The sequence below is a fragment of the Lynx rufus genome, unplaced genomic scaffold (genome assembly GCF_022079265.1).
Source record: "Lynx rufus isolate CCGP_SWC_20201006 ecotype Redwood Valley unplaced genomic scaffold, mLynRuf1.p SCAF_34, whole genome shotgun sequence".
Classification (NCBI taxonomy): domain Eukaryota; kingdom Metazoa; phylum Chordata; class Mammalia; order Carnivora; family Felidae; genus Lynx; species Lynx rufus.
The window spans coordinates 2,458,612-2,479,282 of NW_025814850.1; the positions used below are offsets into that span (position 1 = coordinate 2,458,612).

At 58.9% G+C, this 20,671-nt stretch overlaps 2 protein-coding genes across 3 annotated transcripts; one reads left to right on the forward strand and one right to left on the reverse strand.

Moving 5' to 3' along the window:
- The first annotated feature begins 1,674 nt into the window (after window positions 1-1,674).
- On the forward strand, window positions 1,675-8,764 carry GRN (granulin precursor). 2 transcript variants are annotated; one of them, XM_047093526.1, is made up of 13 exons: window positions 1,675-1,748; window positions 4,690-4,834; window positions 4,960-5,085; window positions 5,194-5,278; window positions 5,765-5,877; window positions 5,975-6,110; window positions 6,213-6,325; window positions 6,541-6,664; window positions 6,944-7,041; window positions 7,132-7,377; window positions 7,630-7,863; window positions 7,954-8,184; window positions 8,281-8,764. In XM_047093526.1, exons 2-13 carry the CDS (start codon window positions 4,697-4,699, stop codon window positions 8,416-8,418), a joined length of 1,782 nt encoding a protein of 593 aa, XP_046949482.1. In that variant the 5' UTR covers window positions 1,675-1,748; window positions 4,690-4,696; the 3' UTR covers window positions 8,419-8,764. The 2 variants fall into 2 exon arrangements, with proteins under 2 accessions (XP_046949482.1, XP_046949481.1); XM_047093525.1 differs by lacking the exon at window positions 1,675-1,748 and having other exon boundaries at window positions 6,231-6,325.
- A 575-nt stretch (window positions 8,765-9,339) lies between these two features.
- FAM171A2 (family with sequence similarity 171 member A2) lies at window positions 9,340-18,710 on the reverse strand. Its single transcript, XM_047093552.1, is given in 10 exon segments — window positions 9,340-9,742; window positions 9,774-10,113; window positions 10,115-10,883; window positions 11,413-11,539; window positions 11,661-11,777; window positions 11,893-12,072; window positions 12,157-12,315; window positions 14,759-14,851; window positions 15,085-15,312; window positions 18,593-18,710. Coding segments are annotated over 10 exon segments (2,478 nt in total). The 3' UTR covers window positions 9,340-9,395.
- Between the last annotated feature and the right edge of the window lie 1,961 nt (window positions 18,711-20,671).

Sequence of the window (20,671 nt, forward strand, 5' to 3'; positions counted from 1 at the left end):
GCACCCCTCAGGCAGAATAATCTTTGTGATGGGTGTCGTCCTTTGCATTAGAAGATGTTTAGCAGCATCCCTGGCCTCCGCCTACCAGATGCCAGGAGCACCTCCCCCTTGTTGTAACAACCCAGAATATCTCCGCACACTGCCAAATGTCCCTGGTGTGCAAATCGCTCCTTTAAGGATATTTTTCGTGAGACTCGTTTCAATCACTCTGTTTTTTTTTTCCTCCCGCGTTTATTTTTTACGTGGTTCTGTGTAGTCGTGATTAAGAGGCTCATTGATTGAGTAGCCTAACATTTCATGAAAAGTGTGCGTGCACGCGCTTTGTTAATGGAAGCGTGAGCTATACTCCTTTGCCTCAGGATATACAGGGAGGAAACTGCACAAAGGCCACGAGCAGGCAAAGAGTAGTCTTGATTCTCAGCAGGAGCCTCCATCGTTCCCCAGACCTCTAGCCCCAGGCTGAGCACCGCTGCTACACAATCCCTCCACCCTGCCACTCCCCCACGGCAGACTGCCACCACCCCTAAGTTGGGCTGTTTGTCCCCTCTCCCTGCCTCGCACTCAGCTCAAGCTGTTTACCCTGCAGTGCCCCACTCTGTATAAGCAAACATGGCCCTTCCTCCCAGGCCTGGAACGAGGCTTTCTCTGGGCCTCTCCTCTCCCCTGGTGCATCTATCAACCGCCTCGGCCTGAGCCAGGTCCTTTGGCACTGGGCGCCTGGCTTTTTTTGCTGGCTAATCTGTTCCGTGTGGTCCACTTCTCTCCTCACGGGCCATGTCAGTTCCTGGAAGGCAGGGCTGACTCAAACAAGGAATCCATTTCTACTATGCACCCACCCCCAGCCCAGCCTTGTGCCAGGCACCCAACAGCTCCTCGAGCCCACAACGTTGAACTTGGCATTTAATCCCTGCCCAAGGCTGCTCTTCCCATCTGGTTTCCTAAAGCTCTCCCCCCACCCCCACCCCCGCACCCCTGTCTAGGCACTTCTCCAACCCCTCCCCACCTGCCAGTTAAAATCCTCCCAGATTCAGCTCAAAAAGGTGCCCTTAAGGTGGAATTAAATCTTTTCCTCCCTGCCGAGAGCCAGCCTATCACCTCTTCGCTACACACATCTGTAACACCTGGCACACGACTTTGCATTTTACATTAGATCTAACGTGAGCCTGTCTCACCTTCTCCACCCACTCACACCCCGCTGCCAGCGCCCTAAGGAAGGGGACTGAGAGCTGTTTATCCTTGCCCTCCCAACTCTCTTTCAACTCCTTTGGGGCCTGGCTGCCCAGCATTTAATGAGGTTGTTGAACAGAATAGAAACAGGTGCACGAACGTCCCTAATCCAGAAGCTGACATCCCGTAAACGTCCTTGAACGCACTGTGTAAGGGGTAGCTCCCTTGTTGGTCAATGTCTTCAGACAGGCACTGTCCCACCTTGGGGCAAACTCTACCAGGCGCCCGCAACCCTGCCGAGCCGGGCCCGGACGTCACATGATTGTCCAATCACATGATCCCGCAAAAAAGTGGGGGAGGGTGGGAAGAGAGACGTAGGGAGGGGGGAAAGAGAATTGAGTAAGAAAGCAGCACAGCTTTTCAGGCTGGCCCCGCCTCTACATCGACCAATAGCCAGTAGAAGCCCGACATTCAGGACACCTGGCCAATGGAAATTGAGGTGGGCGGGCCATCGCGCTGCCAGGCCCAAGTCCGGGAGCTTCCCGGCCGCGGCTACCCAGAGAGCGCGGAGCGAGTCGCAGGTAAGGAGGGCGGCCGCGCAGATCTCTCGCTTGCATCTTCCCAGGGGTTCGGCCAAGCGGACGAGAGGCTTGGGATTCCTCCAGAGTTTCAGCCGGGAGGCAAGAGAAGACTGGCTTAGAGAAACTCCTTTGGGGATTTCCGATGCACTGGAGACAGTTTTAGGGGGTGGGAGTAAGCAGTGACTGCAGTGACCCACGTGAGAATGGGGCTCTCTCCCTCTCCAGCATCCTCGGGAGCTGCAGCCCTTTCCCCCAAAGCTGGGGCCACTCTATTCTTGAGCCGGCTCCGGCCGCGTCCCGGTGCTGGTGGTGGTGTTGGTGGGTGGCCCCTGGGCGCCTGGGAATGAGAGAGGCGTCGGCCCCTGGTCCGGGAGCTCAGAGAGCTGCGAGTGGGCTGGAGACCCTGGTTCTTTCAAAGATAGCATGGACTTGGGAATGGTGACTGAACCCCTGGGTTGTGTCTGACTCTCCCTTACTTCCTCTGGAGCGGGGTGGAACCAGCTAACTTCCGCCTCTCTCGGCCACTTTTCCTGCTCGCTCGCAGTTGGGTTCCCTCACCTTTTGGGAATCTCTCTCCTGACGCTCGGAGTTGGGGGCTGCCACCTAGTGGAAGATGGCAGAGCTGGGGGTTTGAAGAGGCAGGCTCCTGTCCTCCCTCTCTACTGTGGGCTGGGGGTGAGAGAGGCTGCCATTCAGAACCCTACTGAGACGAGTTTAGGCCCCTTCTTCCCCCATCCCTGATCCTGAGTGTGTACGCGCGTCTGTACATTTGTATTCACTAGAAGCATTCGCTATATTCCCTAACCTTAGGATACCAAGGACGGAAAGTATGTGTAAATAAATCACTAGGGTGTTCAATGGTCTGAGATCTGTGCAGACAGCACCCCTTTTGGCTTAAGCCAGGGTAGTGGGACGGCCTTTGAGGGGTTGAGGTTGGACTCCCAGGAAGCAGGTGGGACCAGCTATGGATGCCTTGCCTGGGAGCTGTGGGTGTTGGTGAGAGGGTGAAAGGGGCCAAGGTCCAAGATCACCCAGACAATGGCCTCCTGGAAATGGTCTTTGAACTGGGAATGGGGCACCGAGGAAAGCCAGGTGAGGGAGAGAGGGTGCCAGTGACTGGGCGAGTGTAAGTCCTCGCCACCCATAGCGTGCAATGTCCACTCACAGACTCATGGGGAAGCTGAGGCCCAAAGGCAGGAAGCTACTTTTGAGGCTCTCACAATCAGTGGTGGCAATTCTAGGACTAGCACTCAAGTGCAGTATCCAGGCAGCCCCTGCACTTGTCGTTTCTGTTTTGTCTTGTCCTCCTGCTCAGAAAATGCTTGTCTCCCTCCTCTGCTTGGACCCCAGGCCTCTAGTCTCCTGGGATTGGGGGTGGGGTGGGGGTGGGGGGGTCCATTCCTGGGCACTGTCCATGGTGCCACTTTGTGAAACAAACCCAGGTCCAGTATGCGTTGGAGCCATCAAAGCCTGTCATCTCCATGACTTGATATATGACATGGGCATGTTACTAAACATTTCTGAGCCTCAGTTTCCTCCTTTGAAAAGTAAAGGAAATAATTACTGCTTTGGATGGTTGTTTCAAAGAAGAAAGAAAATAATATAGTGTAACTGGTGCACGAGAGGGTCAACAAACATTACTGTTTTTGCTCCTCTAGGCAGGGTAACATCTCCTGGGCCCATCCCATTGACCTAGCAGGGCTGGCTGAGCTTGGGGAAAAGTCATTAAGGAAGTGAAAGGCCCCACAGAGATCGATGATCGTTTTTTTCCACTGTTGCAGCTGGGTGGGCACATGGGGTCCTCTCCACAAACTGCTGAGTTTCGGCTTTGGGGTAGGGGGAGAGGCAGGGGTTGGAAGTGGTATGTTTGAGGAGTCTGAAAGGGTCCAGTGGTGTTGTGTGGCCCCTTAGAACACAGGTGTCTCAAAGGCTGGCCCAGTCTGTGCATCCCCTTCCCTGGGTACGGTGGAGACAGTCAGTGGGCAGGTGTGGCCTCTGGGGAAGGCAGCTCAGATTACACTGGCTACCACACTTCCCGTTTCACAACTTTCTCAACTCATTGGTTTCCCATATCATCATGTGACACCCCTCCCTTGCCCCCAACAGGCCTTGGCAGGTGTGACCACAGCATCAGACAAGGAGGCATCTGGAGGGTCTGGCTGGGGAAGTGGAACCCTTGCTTTTCTTCAAGGGGGGACTCCCTCTTTGCTCCCCAGCTCAGTCTTCCCATGACTACTGACACCTCCTCACCCCCTGGAGGTGACCCATGTCGCTACAGATCAGATCCCCAAATTTTCCTTTCATATGCCTACATCTTTTTTTTTCCTAAGACTTTATTTATTTATTTTTTTATGTAATCTCTACAGCCAACATGGGGCTCGAACCTGCATCTCTGAGATCAAGAGACGTATGCCCTACCGACTAAGCCCCCACACACCTACATCTTTACACACTTACCCACAGAGACTGAGGCATCTGGCCACGTTTGGGGGACACAGGTTTTGTTTTTTTAATGTTTTTATTTTTGAGAGAGACAGAGTGTGAGTGGGGGAGGGGCGGAGAGAGAGGGAGACACAGAATCCAAAGCAGGCTCCAGGCTCTGAGCTGTCAGCACGGAGCCCGACGCAGGGCTCGAGCTCACAAATCGCAATGTCATGACCTGAGCCAAAGTCGGACACTCAACTGACTGAGCCACCCAGGTGCCCCAGGGGATACAGGCTGACACATGTACCTGCATCAGTATTCAGGCTCATCGCTGTACGTGTGCTGGTGCACGTGTGACACATACACAGGACACATATAGGGCGCACATCTTTTTTCCCTCCTGGATAACGAATTGTTGGAGAAGCTCAGACAGTATCCTGCCTGGGCTGGACTGGCCCCAGAATCAAGGGTCACCTGGGCTCAAGCCAGTTGCCAGATGCCTCTTGGTATTTTGCAGGCAGACCATGTGGACTTTGGTGAGCTGGGTGGCCTTAGTGGCAGGGCTGGTAGCTGGAACACAGTGCCCAGATGGTCAGTTCTGCCCTGTGGCCTGCTGCCTGGACCCAGGAGGAGTCGGCTATAGCTGCTGCAGTCCTGTTCTGGTGAGTGCCCTTCTGCCCAGGTGAGAGCTGGCAGCCTGGGATTTCCCAAAGGGTCATCTTAGCTTGGCTAGAGGAGGGGGCCGAGCTTGGGTCCTTCAGTTTATCGCCTCCTCTTCACTTTCCAGGGCAAGGGGCCCACAGCGCTGAGCAGGCATCTGGGCAGACCCTGCCAGGTAGATGCCCATTGCTCTCCTGGCTACTCCTGCCTCCTCACCATCTCGGGGACCTCCAGCTGCTGCCCATTCCCAGAGGTGAGGGTGCTATGAGCCCAAAAGAGGGGCTCGAGTCTGCATACAGACATTTCCTCCACTCACCCCAGGTAAAAAGTCCTCGCCAATGCAGGCATCTCTGTCCCGCAGGCTGTGTCGTGCGGTGACGGCCGCCACTGCTGCCCACGGGGCTACCACTGCAGCGCTGACGGGCAGTCCTGCTTCCGAAGACCAGGTGCGGCAGGGGTGGAGGTGGAGGGTGGGCAGATGGGTGGTCTGTGGAGGCTGGACTGCCCAGGAACCCAGCCATCTGGGTGACCTGATTCCTGACCTTGTGCCCTCATTCCTGTGGCATCTGTACTAAGCAACGCCTTTGCTCTGGACAGAAGGGCACACTAGGCTAGGAAGGGGCAGGAGACAATGCCAGCCTCCAGGCCCAGGGCCAGGCATTGTGAGGGTGGAGAGACGCCAAGCTGGGCTGGTTTAAGGCCAACGCAGGCAGTGGATGCCCCTGCCCTGTGCCGTGTTGCTGAGGCAATGAGTGGCTTGTGAGGAGAGTGGGTTAGGAGTGCCTGGGAGAACACCCAGCCCCAGTGCCGGCCCCCTAGTCCCCACCCCCCACCCCCAAGCCCGCAGGCCCTGGTGCCAGCCACTCCTTCAGTGATGGGATAATGGCTTTCACTGACTGGGTTGGCGGAATCCTGGGTCATCCTGTCCACAGATACCAACCCCTTGGGTGCCATCCAGTGCCCTGATGGCCGGTTCGAATGCCCCAACTCCTCCACGTGCTGCACTATGCTAGATGGCTCCTGGGGATGCTGCCCCATGCCCCAGGTACAGGCTTGGGAAGATGGGGGGGCGGCGGGGAGCAGTAGGGGCAGAGCAGGGGACTGGAGGGAGCCAAGACAGAATCAGAACCATCTCTTGTCAGGCTTCTTGCTGCGAAGACAAGGTGCACTGCTGTCCCCATGGTACCTCTTGTGACCTGGCTCATGCCCGCTGCCTCACGGCCACAGGGACCCACCCCCTGGCAAAGAAGATTCCTGCACAGAGGAGTAACCGGGCAGGTTAGGGGATGGGAGAGCATCGGGTTGGGGGTTGGAAGTGGGGCAAGGCCTCATCTGGCTCCCAGCTGGGGAGAAGTTCCCCACCGCCTTGGCTGCCCACAGGCCTCTCTCCCCTTCCAGTGGTCCTGTGCCCCGATGCACAGTCCCAGTGCCCTGATGGTTCTACCTGCTGTGAGCTGCCTAGTGGGAAGTATGGCTGCTGCCCAATACCTAATGTGAGTGAGGGGCTGTGTGCCCACAGCCACCTGGCCTGGACACCTAAGCACTCCAGGGGGTGGGGCCGGCCGGCCGGCCGGCCGTTGGGAGCCTGGCGGCTCAGGACGCATGCCACCCCCTAGTGGGAGACTGAGGCAGCGTCCGCTGTCTCCTGGCTGCTCCCCGAGCTGACGGAGACTCCACGTCACAAAGACCTTCTCCCACCCCCACCCAGGCCGTCTGCTGCTCGGACCACCTGCACTGTTGTCCCCAGGACACTGTGTGTGACTTGGTCCAGAGCAAGTGCCTCTCCAAGGAGAACGCTACAGACCTCCTCACCAAGCTGCCGGCGCACGCAGGTACCAGAGTCTGGCCACAGACCCCATTCCGCCTGCACCATGCGCAGGAGCTCTCCACCAAATTGTTCCAGGAACAGATACGGGGGTGGGGGGCTGATGGCCACAGGGCAGGTACAGGCCTCTTCCTCCACACTGGCTATTGCCTTAGGATCACTGCTGTCATCCTAAATGTACTCCCCATCCTCGGCATCTGGTTCTAGCTACGGAGCCAGCAAAGGGTTGGGTACCCCAAGGGTTCCCAGTGCCACTGCTGACCTGTTCTCCTTGCATTCGTCACAGTGCAGGAGGTGAAGTGTGACATGGAGGTGAGCTGCCCAGACGGCTACACCTGCTGCCGCCTACAGTCGGGGGCCTGGGGCTGCTGCCCTTTTGCCCAGGTACCCAGGAGTAGTGGGTGGGCTGGACTGAGCAGAAGGTGGCAGCCAGCTAGGCCCCGGTGCCCACCGTCCCCTGTCCATCTGCCCTAGGCTGTGTGCTGTGAGGACCACGTACACTGCTGCCCGGCTGGCTTCAAATGTGACACAGCAAAGGGTACCTGTGAACAGGGGGCCCAGCAGGTGCCCTGGATGATGCAGGCCCTAGCCCGCCTCCGCCTGCCGAAACCCCAAGCCGTGGAGAACGATGTCCCTTGTGATAACATCACTAGCTGTCCCTCCTTCAATACCTGCTGTCGACTCACGTCTGGGGAGTGGGGCTGCTGTCCTGCCCCAGAGGTGTGTGGGTAGGGGGATAGCTTGGGGTGGGGGTGGGGGGGACAGTGTCTTGGCCTGGGCGGGTAGACTCCTGTTGGCTTTGTTCTTCTGTCGCCTGTCTGGCCCGCAGGTGGCACACCAGCTCTGTGAGACTGTGTCCCAGCCGGAGGAGCTGGGAGTAGGAGAGGGAGTCCGGGTAGGCAGGGGGCTTCCCGTCCCACATAGTAGCTTCCTAGACCATCCTCATCTGCCACTCCCCTTACCCCCCTGCAGGCTGTCTGCTGCTCAGACCACCAGCACTGCTGCCCCCATGGCTACACGTGCTTGGCTGGGGGGCAGTGTCAGAGGGGGAACAAGGTGGTGACTGGATTGGAGAAGACGCCTGCCCGCCGGGCTTCCCTGTCTCACCGCAGAGACATGGGTTGTGACCAGCACACCAGCTGCCCAGTGGGGCAGACCTGCTGCCCAAGCTTGAGTGGGGGCTGGGCCTGCTGCCAGTTGCCTCACGTGAGTGCCCTCCCGCCTGCCTCGGACAGGGGAGCGGAGCCCTCCTGGGGAGAGGGGGGAGAGCCTTTAACGCCACTCTGTCCCTCCCAGGCCGTGTGCTGTGAGGACCGCCAGCACTGCTGTCCGGCTGGGTACACCTGCAACGTGAAGGCCCGATCCTGTGAGAAGGAGGCAGACTCTGCCCACCTTGCTGCCCGCCTGGCCCGTGGCCCTCACGTGGGTGTGGGGAACGTGGAATGTGGGGCCCGGCACTTTTGCCACAATAACCAGACCTGCTGCCGAGATAGCCGAGGGGGCTGGGCTTGCTGTCCCTATCGCCAGGTCAGTGCCAGCCCCCTCCTGCCCCCACGGGGCTGGGTATCCACGGGAGCTGGGTCCTGCTGTGTCCAAGTCTGACTCCCCCCTCTGGCCGTCCAGGGAATCTGTTGTGCAGATCAGCGTCACTGCTGCCCTGCTGGCTTCCGATGTGGGGCCAAGGGAATCAAGTGTCTGCGCAGGAAGAGCCTGAGCTGGGACATGCCCTTGAAGGACCCAGCCCCGAGACAGCTGCTGTGAGGAGAGACTGAGGACTGAAGACACTCTGCAGCCCTCGGGACCCTGCTCAGAGAGTACCCACTGCTCAGGCCTCCCCAGCACCTCTCCCCCACCAGATTCTCCCGATTCCCCGATTCTGAGTCCCCCGCCCATCATGGGAGGTGGGGCCTCAATCTAAGGCCTTCCCTGTCTCGGGGAGGGCTGTGGCGAAAGCCATGTTACAAGCTGCCATCCCCTCCCCCAGTTTCCATGAACCCTGTGGCCAGGTGCTCTTCCCTATCCACAGGTGTGTGTTTGTGTGTGTGTGTGTGTCTGTGTGTGTGTGTACATGTGCGCGCGCTGCAGTAAAGTTTGTACACTTTCTTAATAGTGTCTGATTTTGGCCACCCTGCCTGCCCCACCATGAGCAAGGGCCCCCATCCCCTGTCCACATTCCCCAACCCCACAGAAAGACCCACATGGAGTTAATCTCACCAGTTTTATATTTGCCGTAACCCACAGCAATCCCATCACATTATCCCCTAGTCCCCAGAGCCGCCCCCGCCACCAGCCCTGTGACCTCGTAGCCCAGAGGTGGGCTAGTCAGCAAGCAGCATCCCCTCCCCTCCCTGGGGTCCACAGAGAAGGCCCCCTCCCTTCCCAGCCCTCACACTAGCTGCTGAGGCCGGTTGCCCCTCCTGCTTTCCCACAATAGATCTTTCTATGTACAGCCACGTTTATACAGGCACTGCTTCCCCCCACCCAGCCCTCCTTCCCCAGCACCTCCCAATGGGAGTCTGGACCCCTCCCACCTCCCGGTCGGAGGTCGACACGGGTCCCTCCCGAAACATTACCCAGTACATACCACTGGACAGCTCCGCAGGCCCCCGGGCACCTCTCCAGGAGGGGGACTGAAGACTAAGAGCGAGGGCCCCCGCGGGCCCCGGGGGCACGCACCCTGGGGGCGGGCCCGGGTGGAAGGGGCGGGGGCGGAGGCGGGGCCGGCCCGGGCGGAGCCGCTACTTGACGTTGAACACCATAAGCGGCCGCTCCTCCCGGCGCTGCCAAGGGCTCTTCTTGTCGCCCGCCTCGTCGCCCACCTCCGCCCCCAGCTCGTCCTCCGGGCTGGTGAGCGAGTCGCGCCGCAGCTCGCTGGCGCTGCTGCGGGAACTGTCCCCGCGGCTGCGGCCCCGACCCCGGGGTACCGTGGCCGCCCGGCCCTCGGGCGCCGCCACTTCGTCCAGCAGCGGCGTCAGCGAGTTGTCCTCGGGGGAGCAGAGGCCCGTGCGGCTCTCGCTGCTGCTCGGCTCCGTGTCCTCGCTGAGCGCCAGGCGCGGGGGCGCGGGAGGCGGCGGCGGCGGCGGGGGGTGGCGGCGGGGCGGCGGACGGGGTCCGCTCCCGCTCCCGCTCCTCGCGCAGGGGCCGCCGGCGCGCAGGCCGCGCCTCGTGGACGTCGACGCCCGAGTCCAGGCTGGCGTCGGTGCTGCGGCCGCCCCCGCCCGCCTGCAGGTCGATGTAGGAGTGGCGCACTTGCGAGTTGGAGCGCCCGTCCAGGGACACAAACCAGGCGCGCGGGTGAGGCTTCACGCCCAGTTCGAGCAGCTTCTTCTCGGTCAGCGCCTGCAGCTCCCCGTTGAGCTGCGCCATGGTGGACTCGTTGAACAGCACCGGGATGGTGACCGAGCCACTGACCGGCGCCGAGCGCCCGCCCCCCCAGCCCTCGCCGCCGCCGCCCCCCGCCGCCCTCGCCGCCCGCGCTCGAGTGGCCCTGCATCAGCGGGCGCTGGGGGTCGGGCGGGGGGAAAGGGCGCGCGGGGCCGGGGCCCGTGCCCTCGGGTGGGGCTGGCTCGTCGCCCGCCCCCGCTGCGCCCGCCTCGCCGCCGAGGCGTACGTAGTGCGCGGGAATCACCAGAGTGGGCATGACGTTGCGGTAGACGCTGTCCTTGAGGTGGTCGATGGAGCCGCAGAAGATGAGCTGCCCGGCCTGGCTGAGCGACGGCGGCCGCGCCAGCTGGTCCACCGACTGCGACAGGAGGAAGTCGGGGGGCTTGCTCTCGGCTGCTCCCTTGTGGCCCAGGTAGTGCTCGAAGGGCGGCGGCGGAGAGGGCGGCTCCTGCAGGAAGGCGGGGGTCGCCGAGCCCCCCCGCCGGTACTCCTCTAGGCCTGGCTCCAGCCCGCCGGGACCCTCGACGGAGCGGGCGCCCTTGAGCCCCGCGCCCTCGCCCCCGCGGGCGCCCCCAGGCTCGGCGGCCGGGCGGCTGGTGGAGCGCGGCTTGGCGCGGAAGAAGTCGTCCCGGGAGGCGGCCAAGTCCCGAGAGCTGGAGAAGGCCGAGTGCAGGGGGCCTGGGGGCGGAGCCTCAGGGTCTCCCGACGAGGCGGGCTCCAAGGGTCCCCCACAAATGAGGTGGAGCTGGGACATCGAGGTGGCCTGGTCTCGTTTGTTACCATCAGAGGGCCCGGACAGCTGCAGCTTGCGGTGCTGTTGCCTCGGCTTCAGGCAGCGTCTCCTGGAAGGTATTGGGGGGGGGGGCGGGACCTCAGGAAAGCGTTGGGGGCCTGAGCTGCTCCCTCACCCCATATTTGCAAGGCGAGGGTTGAATATAGTTGGAGGGGTGGGGAGAATGCCTGAGACTCAGGAGAAATGCTGGGGAACCCAGGTGGGCCTGGGGAGAGGTCTGTGGAAAGAGCTTGAGTGTCTGTGGGTGTCCTTCGCTTGTAGGAGGCGCTGTGGGAACCTGGGGGGAGCACGTAAGCCAACCAGGGCCACGTCTAGCCTGAGGCGGAGCGGCTGCCGACCGTCCCTTTGGAGGGGCCTGGCCTGTGGGTCGTGCCTCCCCCCCCCCCCCCACGTCTCTTCAGCCACCAGTCTCTCAGGTCTGTGCATGTGCACTGGCGGTCCTTTCCTGTCAGTGCCTTGAAGACTGGAATTGTATTTTATGCATCTTTGGGGCCCAAGCGCCCAGCCCAACACCAGGCACAGAGCAGGCTTCTGTCCGCATGGGATGAGGGGAGGTTGGGGGATTGGGAGGCACTCACCGGCAGTAGTAGATGAGCAGACACAGCAGAATGAGCACCAGCAGGGCCAGCGCTGCCAGGATGGTGAGCAGAAAGATGGTGTGGTAGGTGCCGATGTCCTGGATGCCTGATGTGATGGTGACCAGTCCTGTGCCAGGCAAGGGCTTAGCATTCCAGGCATGGACGCCCTTCCTGCCTTTCAGGAGTCTATGCTCCCAACCTCCCCTTCCCCCACTGCCCCCTGTCCCCACTGTCCCCCCATCTCTCACCAGTGGTGGGGGAAGCCATGGCAGCTGCCCAGTACCCCAGCTGGGGGGAAATGAAAGTCCAGTAGAGCTGCCGGCCTTCCTTCCGGATCACACCAGTGCCGTTGCGTACCCACAGCCCTGGAGAGGCGGGAGTTTCATGAAACTCAATGCCACTCCCCACCCCCGCCCTGCCCCAGCTAAGTCCCACTTTCTTTCCCCAAACTCCAGCGGCTGCACCCCTTGAGGCACTCACCACTCTTGGGGTCGAACCTCCAGGCTGGAATGCTGGTGCCCGCAGTAAGGGCACGAGGCTCGGAGGGCACGGGCAGGGACAGGTGAATGGGGCCTGAGAGTGGCACTTCTGTTCCGTTGCCTGTTAGTAGGTGCACGCTGACAGCAGCCAGCGGCATCAGCTCCAGCCAGGAGCCATTGCCTGGGTGGGGGAAGGAGACACAAGGGCTGAGGGGTGAGTCCTGACGGGAGGAGGACATCCCTTCCATGCTGACACCCAGCATACCTGAGCTGGAGGCCTCGGTGCCCAGGAAGGCAGGGAAAGCACGCATTTCCTGCTGGGTGCTGGCGGGTGTGAGCGAGGCCCAGAGCTGGCTGTAGGTAGAGCTGACCGGCAGGCGGGCAGCCCGGCGCTGGAACTGCACCCACGGCTGGGAGCGGGCACCTGGATGGAGAGGGGGGGGCCTCCTGTGGATTGGCCAGGGACAAGGTTCCCCAGGGACCAGGAGCAGAAAGCAAGTATCCGAGGAGAAGGGAGCTATTGGGTCAGGCCACTTGGGAAGGTCAGGGAGGGTTGTGACTTGGGGAGAGAACTGGGCATTCATAGAATGTTAACCTGGAAAGGAAAAAGGACACGGACCTGAAATCTAGTCCTGGCTGTGTGACCCTGAGCGAGTTACTTGCTCTCTCTGAAACACTATTTCCTCATTAACCCATAAAATGCTGAGGTTCAGGTCCTCAAACAGTTACTATTGACTACTGTGTGGCAACACTGTGCTAGGTGCTAGAGATACAAAGTTGACTAAAACACAATCCGCAATTCCCTGCCTTCAAGTTCACAGTCTTGTGCAGCACTGTCCATTTTGGTACCCATTAGAACTTTCTGCTGTGATGGATGGAAATGTTCTCTGTGCTGCCCATTACAGTCCCCATTAGAGACACATGGCTATTAAGCACTTGAAAGGTGGCTAGTGTGACTGAGAAACTGGATTCATTTTTCATTTTTTTAATTTAATGAATTTTTAATCTATTTAAAGAGCCACATGTGGCTACTGACTACTACATTACACAGCTTAGGTCGTGTGTGTGTGTGTGTGTGTGTGTGTGTGTGCACGCGCGCGCGTCTGTCTGTCTGCCTGTTTTGGGGTGGAGGGGGCGTATAAACAGAATTCCAGTACAGTGTGGTCGTCGCTAACATTTATTAAGCTTTAAGATATACCGGACACTGTTCTAATCAGTGTTAACCCCTATGATTAGTACAACAGCCCCTGAAGTAGGTGCTTTCATTATCAACCCTGTTGTATACATGCAGAAATGGAGGCAGGAGAAGTTTAGTGACTTGCCCAAGGTCACAATCCTGGAGCCTAACTGAAGCCCAGGAAGCCTGGTGCCAGCCCAACTTCTCAGCCCCTTAACATCATACCTTGCTATTAAAATACGGTACAAAGGCCACTCGGCCCACCCAGCTGGGGTAGGTCCTGTGGAGTCTTGCGTGGTAAGACTCCACCAGGAAATAGGATATAAAGGGGCCTCCAGGAAAACGGACAAGAGAAAGGCCCAGAGGCATGGGGCAGTGTGCTGGCTGGGGACCCCAGGTGACTGAGTGGCATGTAGGCCCCACAGGGCACAGTCAGCTTTGTGAAGGACTTGAGGCTTGACTTTGAAAGCAGTGGGAGCCATGGGAGGGCTGTAAACTAGGGGGCAACAAAGAGATAATTTGGCATTTTGTTATTTTTTAATTATTTTTTAAAGTAGACTCCACACCCAACATGGGCTTGAACTCACAACCTTGAGATCGAGAGTTGCATGCTCTACCGACTGAGCCAGCCAGATGCCCCTTGTGTGCATTTTACAAACCTCCAAAGACAGTTTTTAGGAGCCTCTGGTTCAGGACCAGGGAAATGAAGGTAAGCAAACAAGTAACTTGGGAACAAGGGCACAAGCTAAGAATATAAATTGGAGGGGGGGGGTGGGTGTCCTCTGTCTCCAAAATCCACTGTGGCTCCCTGGTACGAGCCAGATCAACCAGTCTGCACCAGGCACGCCACCTGCAGAGCCAGACCAGAGCATTCCCTGTACCCTCACTGTCCACTTCTGCCCCCGCATCTGGATTCCTCTCCAGTGAGGGCGCCTCCTTGCTCCCCCTTCAACTCCCAAGCCCACATGGTCCATAGCTCCCGTCCCCAAATTCTCTTGCCCTGCTACACTCACAGGGTAGAGTTGTCTCAATACTAAGGGCGGCTGCCCTCTACTCCACGGCTCTACCTGCTTTGTAATTAGTTCAGGGTTCACAGGGATCTGTCTTCCTACTTGTCTGTGAACTCCACAAGGCAGGGAGCGGGTTCTTTCTTCCCATTGTTCCCCAGCACCAGACACAATGCCTGGCGCAGCACAGAGACTGAAGCCGTCAGTAGACAGATACCACTGTGGGATTTCTCCAGGCCTTGCACTTGACAGTTGTCCAATAGCTATGGAATGACCCTCTCGCAGCCTTCTAACATAACCAAGCACCCAGTAGGTGCACAAGAAGTACATGTAGATCCACCAGTGAAACAGGTGGCAGGGAGTGGGGATTCTAATGGTAGGAGTAGAGGGAGAATAGAAATCACGAGAAGCCCCAATAATAATAAACATTTATTGACCACCTTCTGTGCTGTTTTTTTTTTTTTTTTGCATGTTTGATGATATTTAATCCTTACTTCAATCTGATCACATAGATACTATCAATATCCACATCTTACAGAGGAACAAACTAAGGCTCAGAGAGGTTAAGGGACTTGCTCAAGGGCATCCAGCTAATCTGTGGAAGAGTGGAGCTCTCTACACCCAGGTCAGAGGGGGGGAGGAAGAGGAGCTGGTATGAGGTAGGGGGGAAAGAGGAGCCTTACCAGGAGAGCCCAAGAGGATGTGCACCAGGTCCTCATAGAGGATGAGGGTGGCCGGCCGCTCGGGAAGCAGGTAGAGGCTGACTGATGCATACACTGTGGGAGGGGTGGCCTGTCAGCACCAGAGAAAGCACTCCCCAAACCCCAAGGCCGGGCACTCCTTCTATCTGAATCCCAGTGACTTCATCTTCCTTCAGCCCCCTCTGTGTACCCCTGCCCGGGCAGCAGCTGCTGGAAAGTCTGCCCCCTCCACCCCCGGGGACTATTTTGGGAAGGGGCTGATGGGGTCAGCTGCTGCCCACCCCCCCTCCACCTGCCCCTGCACTCACAGGGCAGCTTGTCAACACGCCAGGGCACAGAGTTGGTGAGAAAGCCAGGGCGAGCAGCAGTGACCAGCACCCAGGTGCCCAAACGGTAGCTGAGGGGCAGTATGGCCACGCCCTCTGAGTCCGTGGTGCCAGCGGCAAGCAGCATCCGGTTCCCAAACACATCCACTGAGGCCCGGGCCAAGGGCACCAGCTCCCCGCTCACATACACCTGCACCTTGATCAGGATCTCTGTGGGGTGAGGAGAGCGAGGAGGAACGGGGGGAAAGAGAACTGGAGGGAGCCCCAAGATCAGAGGAGGGGGCTGTGGGTTAGAAGCAGCTTTGGGGTCCAGGTGAGACAAGGTTTCCTAAGAGTCGGCATTGGTAGGGCCCTCATTTAAACCTCACACCAGCCTGTGAGGTAGGGGGTGCTAACACATGCACTTTTTCCACATTTTAACATTTCTGAACTCAGATTATGCCTATGATTGATGATGTCATAATTACAATTGGCAGCATTTTTTCTTTTCTTACTGGCACATGAAATAATGGTGCATCTTACAGTCAATGATGTATTAGACTCCATCAAATATGTTCTCAGTCCATTTTACAGATTAAGAGGCTGAGACTCAAAGTTTAGACACTTGCATTGCAGTTAACGGGAGACCTGGGATCCAAACCTGGAAGTATGACTCTAGACCCAAATTCTTAACCACTGGACCCTATGGGGCACGTGTCAGGGAGGGGAGAGGGATGAGGGCTGAGAAAGGAGGACTAAGCAGAAGACCAAGGGTCTGCAGATGGAGAGGAGAGAGACCAAGATTCAGCCAATGAGAAGGGGAGGGAGGGAGGCTGGGTCAGAGTTTTGGTTCTGAAGAGAAAGCTGAGAAAGGGGACACTAGGGAGCTGGTCATTCCCCTCATTCATTCTCTTCCCAGAATCCTTTGCACAAGCTTGTTTCCTTTCAGATTTAGGGACTCACCCCAAGCCCTAAGCCCAACCGAGTACCTCCCTAACCCCTCCCCCTCCCAAGTACTGCCTGCCCCCTCCCAACTGGTCAGCTACAAGTCAGTCACCATGGCAACGCCCTCATTCCTCCCAGGAGATGGGCAGAGAGCTGGGGCCCTGGCAAGGGGAAGGAGATCTGGGGGGGCTGACCCAGGCCCAAGGGAAACTGGTGTGGAGAGGGCTGAGAAGGGAAGTCAAAGTTTTTTGCTTTCCAGCCACCTCTGCCCCTGGACCCAGGACAGCTTGTCCAGGGTGGGCCTGCAGGTGTCCTGAGCTCAGACAGAGTGACCGGTAGGGACCAGGCCTGGAGTTGTCGTCATGGACTCCCCAGGCAGCCTCTCTGATCCGCAGTACCATCTACCTCTCTCCACTCAGCAAGGTCCCTCTCTCAAGAACATACCTCACCCCTACCTAGCTGCTAATAATGGGAGGAGGTTTCCATACCTAGAAAGGTACAGAGGCCTCACTGCAGGGCCCAGAAGATGGGTGGGGAGTGGGTTAGGTGCTGGAGAGTCCAACCTAGGAGAGTCCAAGTGCCCTGGAAGCTCAGGGCAGCAGGGCATGGGGAGGTAAGGGGGACTCATGGGTGGAGCCTGACACTCAACAGTGACAGGTGTCTTATCTCAGGCTTCCAACCCCAAGGCCAGCGACACGCCTGGCCCTGGCATCCCATCCAGCTGTTCTCCTGAACCCACCTCCCTCACCCCTCCCAGGCCAAAGCCCAACTTGGCAGGGTGGGTGCACACACTTGACTCTTTCCTACTCTGCTTTTCCCAGGAGCTGACAGTCTCCCTGCCCCTCCTCCACTACCACTCAGGAGGAATTCTGAGAAGCCAGAGGGGCTTGGCTACTCCCCACCCCTACCCCCGGCTAGGAGCAGCTGGATGGAGCAGCTGGGAAGAAGGGACCCAGGAGTCTGGAATATGGTCATTTGAGGGAATGCTTTGGGTTCTAAGGGCCAGAGCCTCAGATGAGGGGAAGGGGTGGGTGGGTAGGCCTGAAGGAGACATTGGTGGGAAGGGGTGGGCAGGTGCCTAGCAGATTCTCTCCCCGCTTCCCCTCAACCTGGGCTCTCAGCCAGTGGCCTGGGAGAGCCCTCTATCTTGGCTCTATTCCAGCCAATGCCCTGGGCCCCCTCCCCTGGGGTACAGGACTTGAAGGAGAGGCTTCTTGAGAAGCCAGGGCCCCTTCCTATCCATCAAACCCTCCTCTCCTCCCGCAGAGAGCAGGGAAGACTGAGGCCAGAGGTGAGCCTTCCCCATTTCTCAAGCTTGGCATTCCATACAGTATCCGCCTCTCCAGGCTTCAGCCCTGCCTCATTCCAGGAGGAAATCCGACCCCCTGCCTTCATCCGGACCCCACTTCCCTCATCCAGACGCCCCCCCCCCCCACCCCCTGTTTTTCCTGTCAGCTCCTTGGTGGAGAGATGAGGAATGGAGAGCACCGTTTCGGGCAGGGACGGGGCCCAGAGGCGATAGAGGGAACAGTAGCTGGGGTGGCGGGGCAGGAGGCTGGAAGGTGGGCGCAGGGCTGGAGTGGGCGAGGCCCCGAGAACCCAGGCGTCGGTAGGGAGTCATGGTCTAGCTCTCCCACCCTCTCCCGCTGCAGGAGACCACCCCACCCCCCACCTCACACACCCACCTGGGCCCGTGAGGCGCCGGGAGGCTCTCCTCCACCGCGATGGAGAGGTTAGATGAGGAGGGGTGACCTGGGGGAGGGCTGGGGATAGGAGTGGCCGGAGGTCTGCTGGACGGGAACCCAGGCACCTGCCCTCCTAGCCGGCACAGCCCACAGCCAGCTAGCCAGCTCAGCATGGCTCCGCCACCACAGCCCTGCCATGCGCTTTGGCTGGGAATCACCGCGTACCCCTTTTTCCAGATCCCCCCAAACTGCATGCCCTCCCCCCTCAAGGTTTGACAGCGTTTCTTTGGTACACCCCCAATTCTGAACCTGGGGGGCCGGCCGGGGGCTGTCAGGCTCCAGAGCGAAGAACCCCATTCGAGCAGTCAATCCGCCCACCGCCTCACCCACTCCCCCTTCTCCCCTCCCCCCTTCCAACCCAGCTCCAGGCGCCCAGCCCCCGTCCGGGTCCAAGGTGGCAGCCGATGCTGGCGCCCCCACCCAGCCCGCGTCGGGAGCGAGGAACCCGCAGGGGGCTGCGGAGCGGGCGCCCGCCCCAGCCCGCCCCTGGGCGGGGTGTCTTCGGTAGACAATGGCTCAGGCAGCAGCGCCTCGCGGACCAGGAGAGAGAAAAACAAGGCGAGAGGGGGAGGCGGCGCGGAGCCTGGGGACCCCTGCTCTCCCCATTGTGTCTCCCCGAGACCCCCTCCCTGGCAGTCTCCCTCTCCCTTCCTCCTCTCCCCCGTAAGCGCCGACCCGAAGTCGCCTGGCTCCCCCCACCCAAACCCACGGAACAGAGTACCCCCCCAATTCACGAGCGCCGCGAAGAGGGGGCTGGCGGGCGGGGGCCCGATGGAGGGGGCGCAGGCCCGCGATCGCTGCCCCTCCTGGCCGAGACTCACCCTGCGGGCTGGGGGGCTCCGGCGGCGACTTGCCGGGAGCCCGGGAGGCGCCGCCGAGCAGCAGCCCCAGCAGCGGCAGCAGCCGCGCGAGGACGCTGGGGCCACTCGGCGGCGGCATCGCGGGGCTCGGCGGGGCCCTAGCGGCCCATGGCTCCCGCCCGGCCCCGCTCGGCCGGCCCCGCTCAGCCCCAGCTCTGCGCCGCGCCGCGCCGCTCGGGCTCCCGCTCTGGCTGCGGCGGCCGCTCAGCGCGATTGTCTCCGCCCGGAGCCGCCGCCAGCGCCCCCTGCAGGCGGCGCCCCACCCCGCGGGCCTGGGGCGCCGCCCCCTCACCGCCCAGCTCCGCACGCCGCCCGCCCGCCCTGCCCGCCCTCCGCTCACCCTGCAGCCCCGACCCCGCGCTCCCAGACCCAGAGCTGCAAGGGAGTGCAACGAAGAGGGTCCAATCACCCGGGTTCTTGGAGGTCCAGAGCCCTTGAAATTTGGTGCAAAATTTGGGAGGGAGAAAGGCTCACCACACACTCAAAGAGGTGAGACCGTCACGAGTGTTTCCAAAAAGTGTAGAAACTGCCCAGTTCTACCTGCACAAACACCCACGCAATGGGAATCAGTCAGTCCTGGTCTCTAGCTTCTGCCTGTTGAGCCATGAGCAAGTTACTTCGCCTCTGGTCCTCAGCCTTCCTTTAAAGTGAGAATTGTAATAATCTCTACCTCGTGTGGCTGTTGTTATGATTAATTGAGATAATGATATAAAGGATCTAGCATATGCTTGACGAGGAAGGGCGCGATAATGGTGCTATTGTTGGCCCAGGGTGAAGTGGAAGCTCACCTCCACTCAGATAAGATCCACCGTTGGGCAGTCATAATGCTTAGGAATTTCTTCTAGAGGTGCAAGCAGTTTCTCTCTGGGAATCACCAATCGGTCCCACTGGTTCATGTATGGCAGTCTTTTCCTTCTTCCTTAGCTACATTTGAACCTCACATTTGAAGCCTTCCCTAGCCTCACAGCCAAGCTCTCTTTTTTTCCAGTTTCTGGTTGTCATCATTATGTAGTTTCTGGGTGGCCAAATCCTCACTAATCTGGTATCCCTCTCTTGGTTTTCTCTGATTTTCACCTTCTCCTTCTCACAGTGTGGTGTCCCAAAAGGGATTGGATACTTAGAGCAAGGACATTGTCCCCCAGAGGACAACAGGATTCTCTCCTCATTGGGTCTCCTAGTTGATCCTCTGACTTAAAGAACCTTGTTGTGAGTTTGTGATACCAGATTCTTTTTTCCTCCCTCCTCCCTCCCTCCCTCCCTTCCTTGTTCCTTCCTTCCTTCCTTCCTTCCTTCCTTCCTTCCTTCCTTCTTTCCTTCCTCCCTTACTCCCTTCCTCCTACCTTCTCTCCCTTCTCTTCTTTCATTCTTTTTTTTCTTTTTCTTTTCTTGTTTCCCTCCTTTTGTCTCTCCCTCTCCCCCTTCCTCCCTCTTTCTCAGAAATTTCCATCTAACCAGATTTCCCAGTCTTCTTATGTAACCAATTTTTCACAACCTCAACACAGGATTTAGCATTCGTCCCTGGTGAGTTTCATCTTGTTGGTTTCCACCCAACTTTACAATCTGTCAAGGCTGCCTTGAATGGGCTTCAGTCACCCATTGTGCTGGGGCTCCCTCACAGCCAGCAGCCACCTGCGGGGTGGAGAGCAGCTTCCCTGCCTCCTTTCAGGGGTCTCCATGACAATACCAGGCAGCTCAGAACCAGGATGGAGCTTGTAGAAGGAACAACCTTCTAGAGATCTTCTTCAGCTTTATCAAAATTCTTCAGTTTTAAATCCAGCTCACATTTCTGTCTTGCCAAACGCTTTGCTGGATCAAGATAAACTGTCTGGGCCCATCCAGTTGCAGTGGTGGAGTGGAGAGGGAGTCTGGCTGGTGTTGAAGGATCACAGCAGCTTAATCTTTTCCTAAGCAGTCACAGTCACCCAACTCAAAACCTGTTATGGAACTTGCCAGGCGTGGATGTCAAATTGTTTTCTTTTCAAAATTTACCTTTACCTATTTGGGTAAAATCAAATACCAGAAGTTCCTGTGAAGTAAGCC

Coding starts and splice junctions, on each gene's coding strand:
- GRN (XM_047093526.1), top strand. CDS start 4,697: ATGTGGACTTTGGTGAGCTGGGTGGCCTTAGTGGCAGGGCTGGTAGCT. Junction 6,665..6,943: donor CAAGCTGCCGGCGCACGCAG/GTACCAGAGTCT, acceptor CATTCGTCACAG/TGCAGGAGGTGAAGTGTGAC. Junction 7,864..7,953: donor CCTGCTGCCAGTTGCCTCAC/GTGAGTGCCCTC, acceptor TGTCCCTCCCAG/GCCGTGTGCTGTGAGGACCG.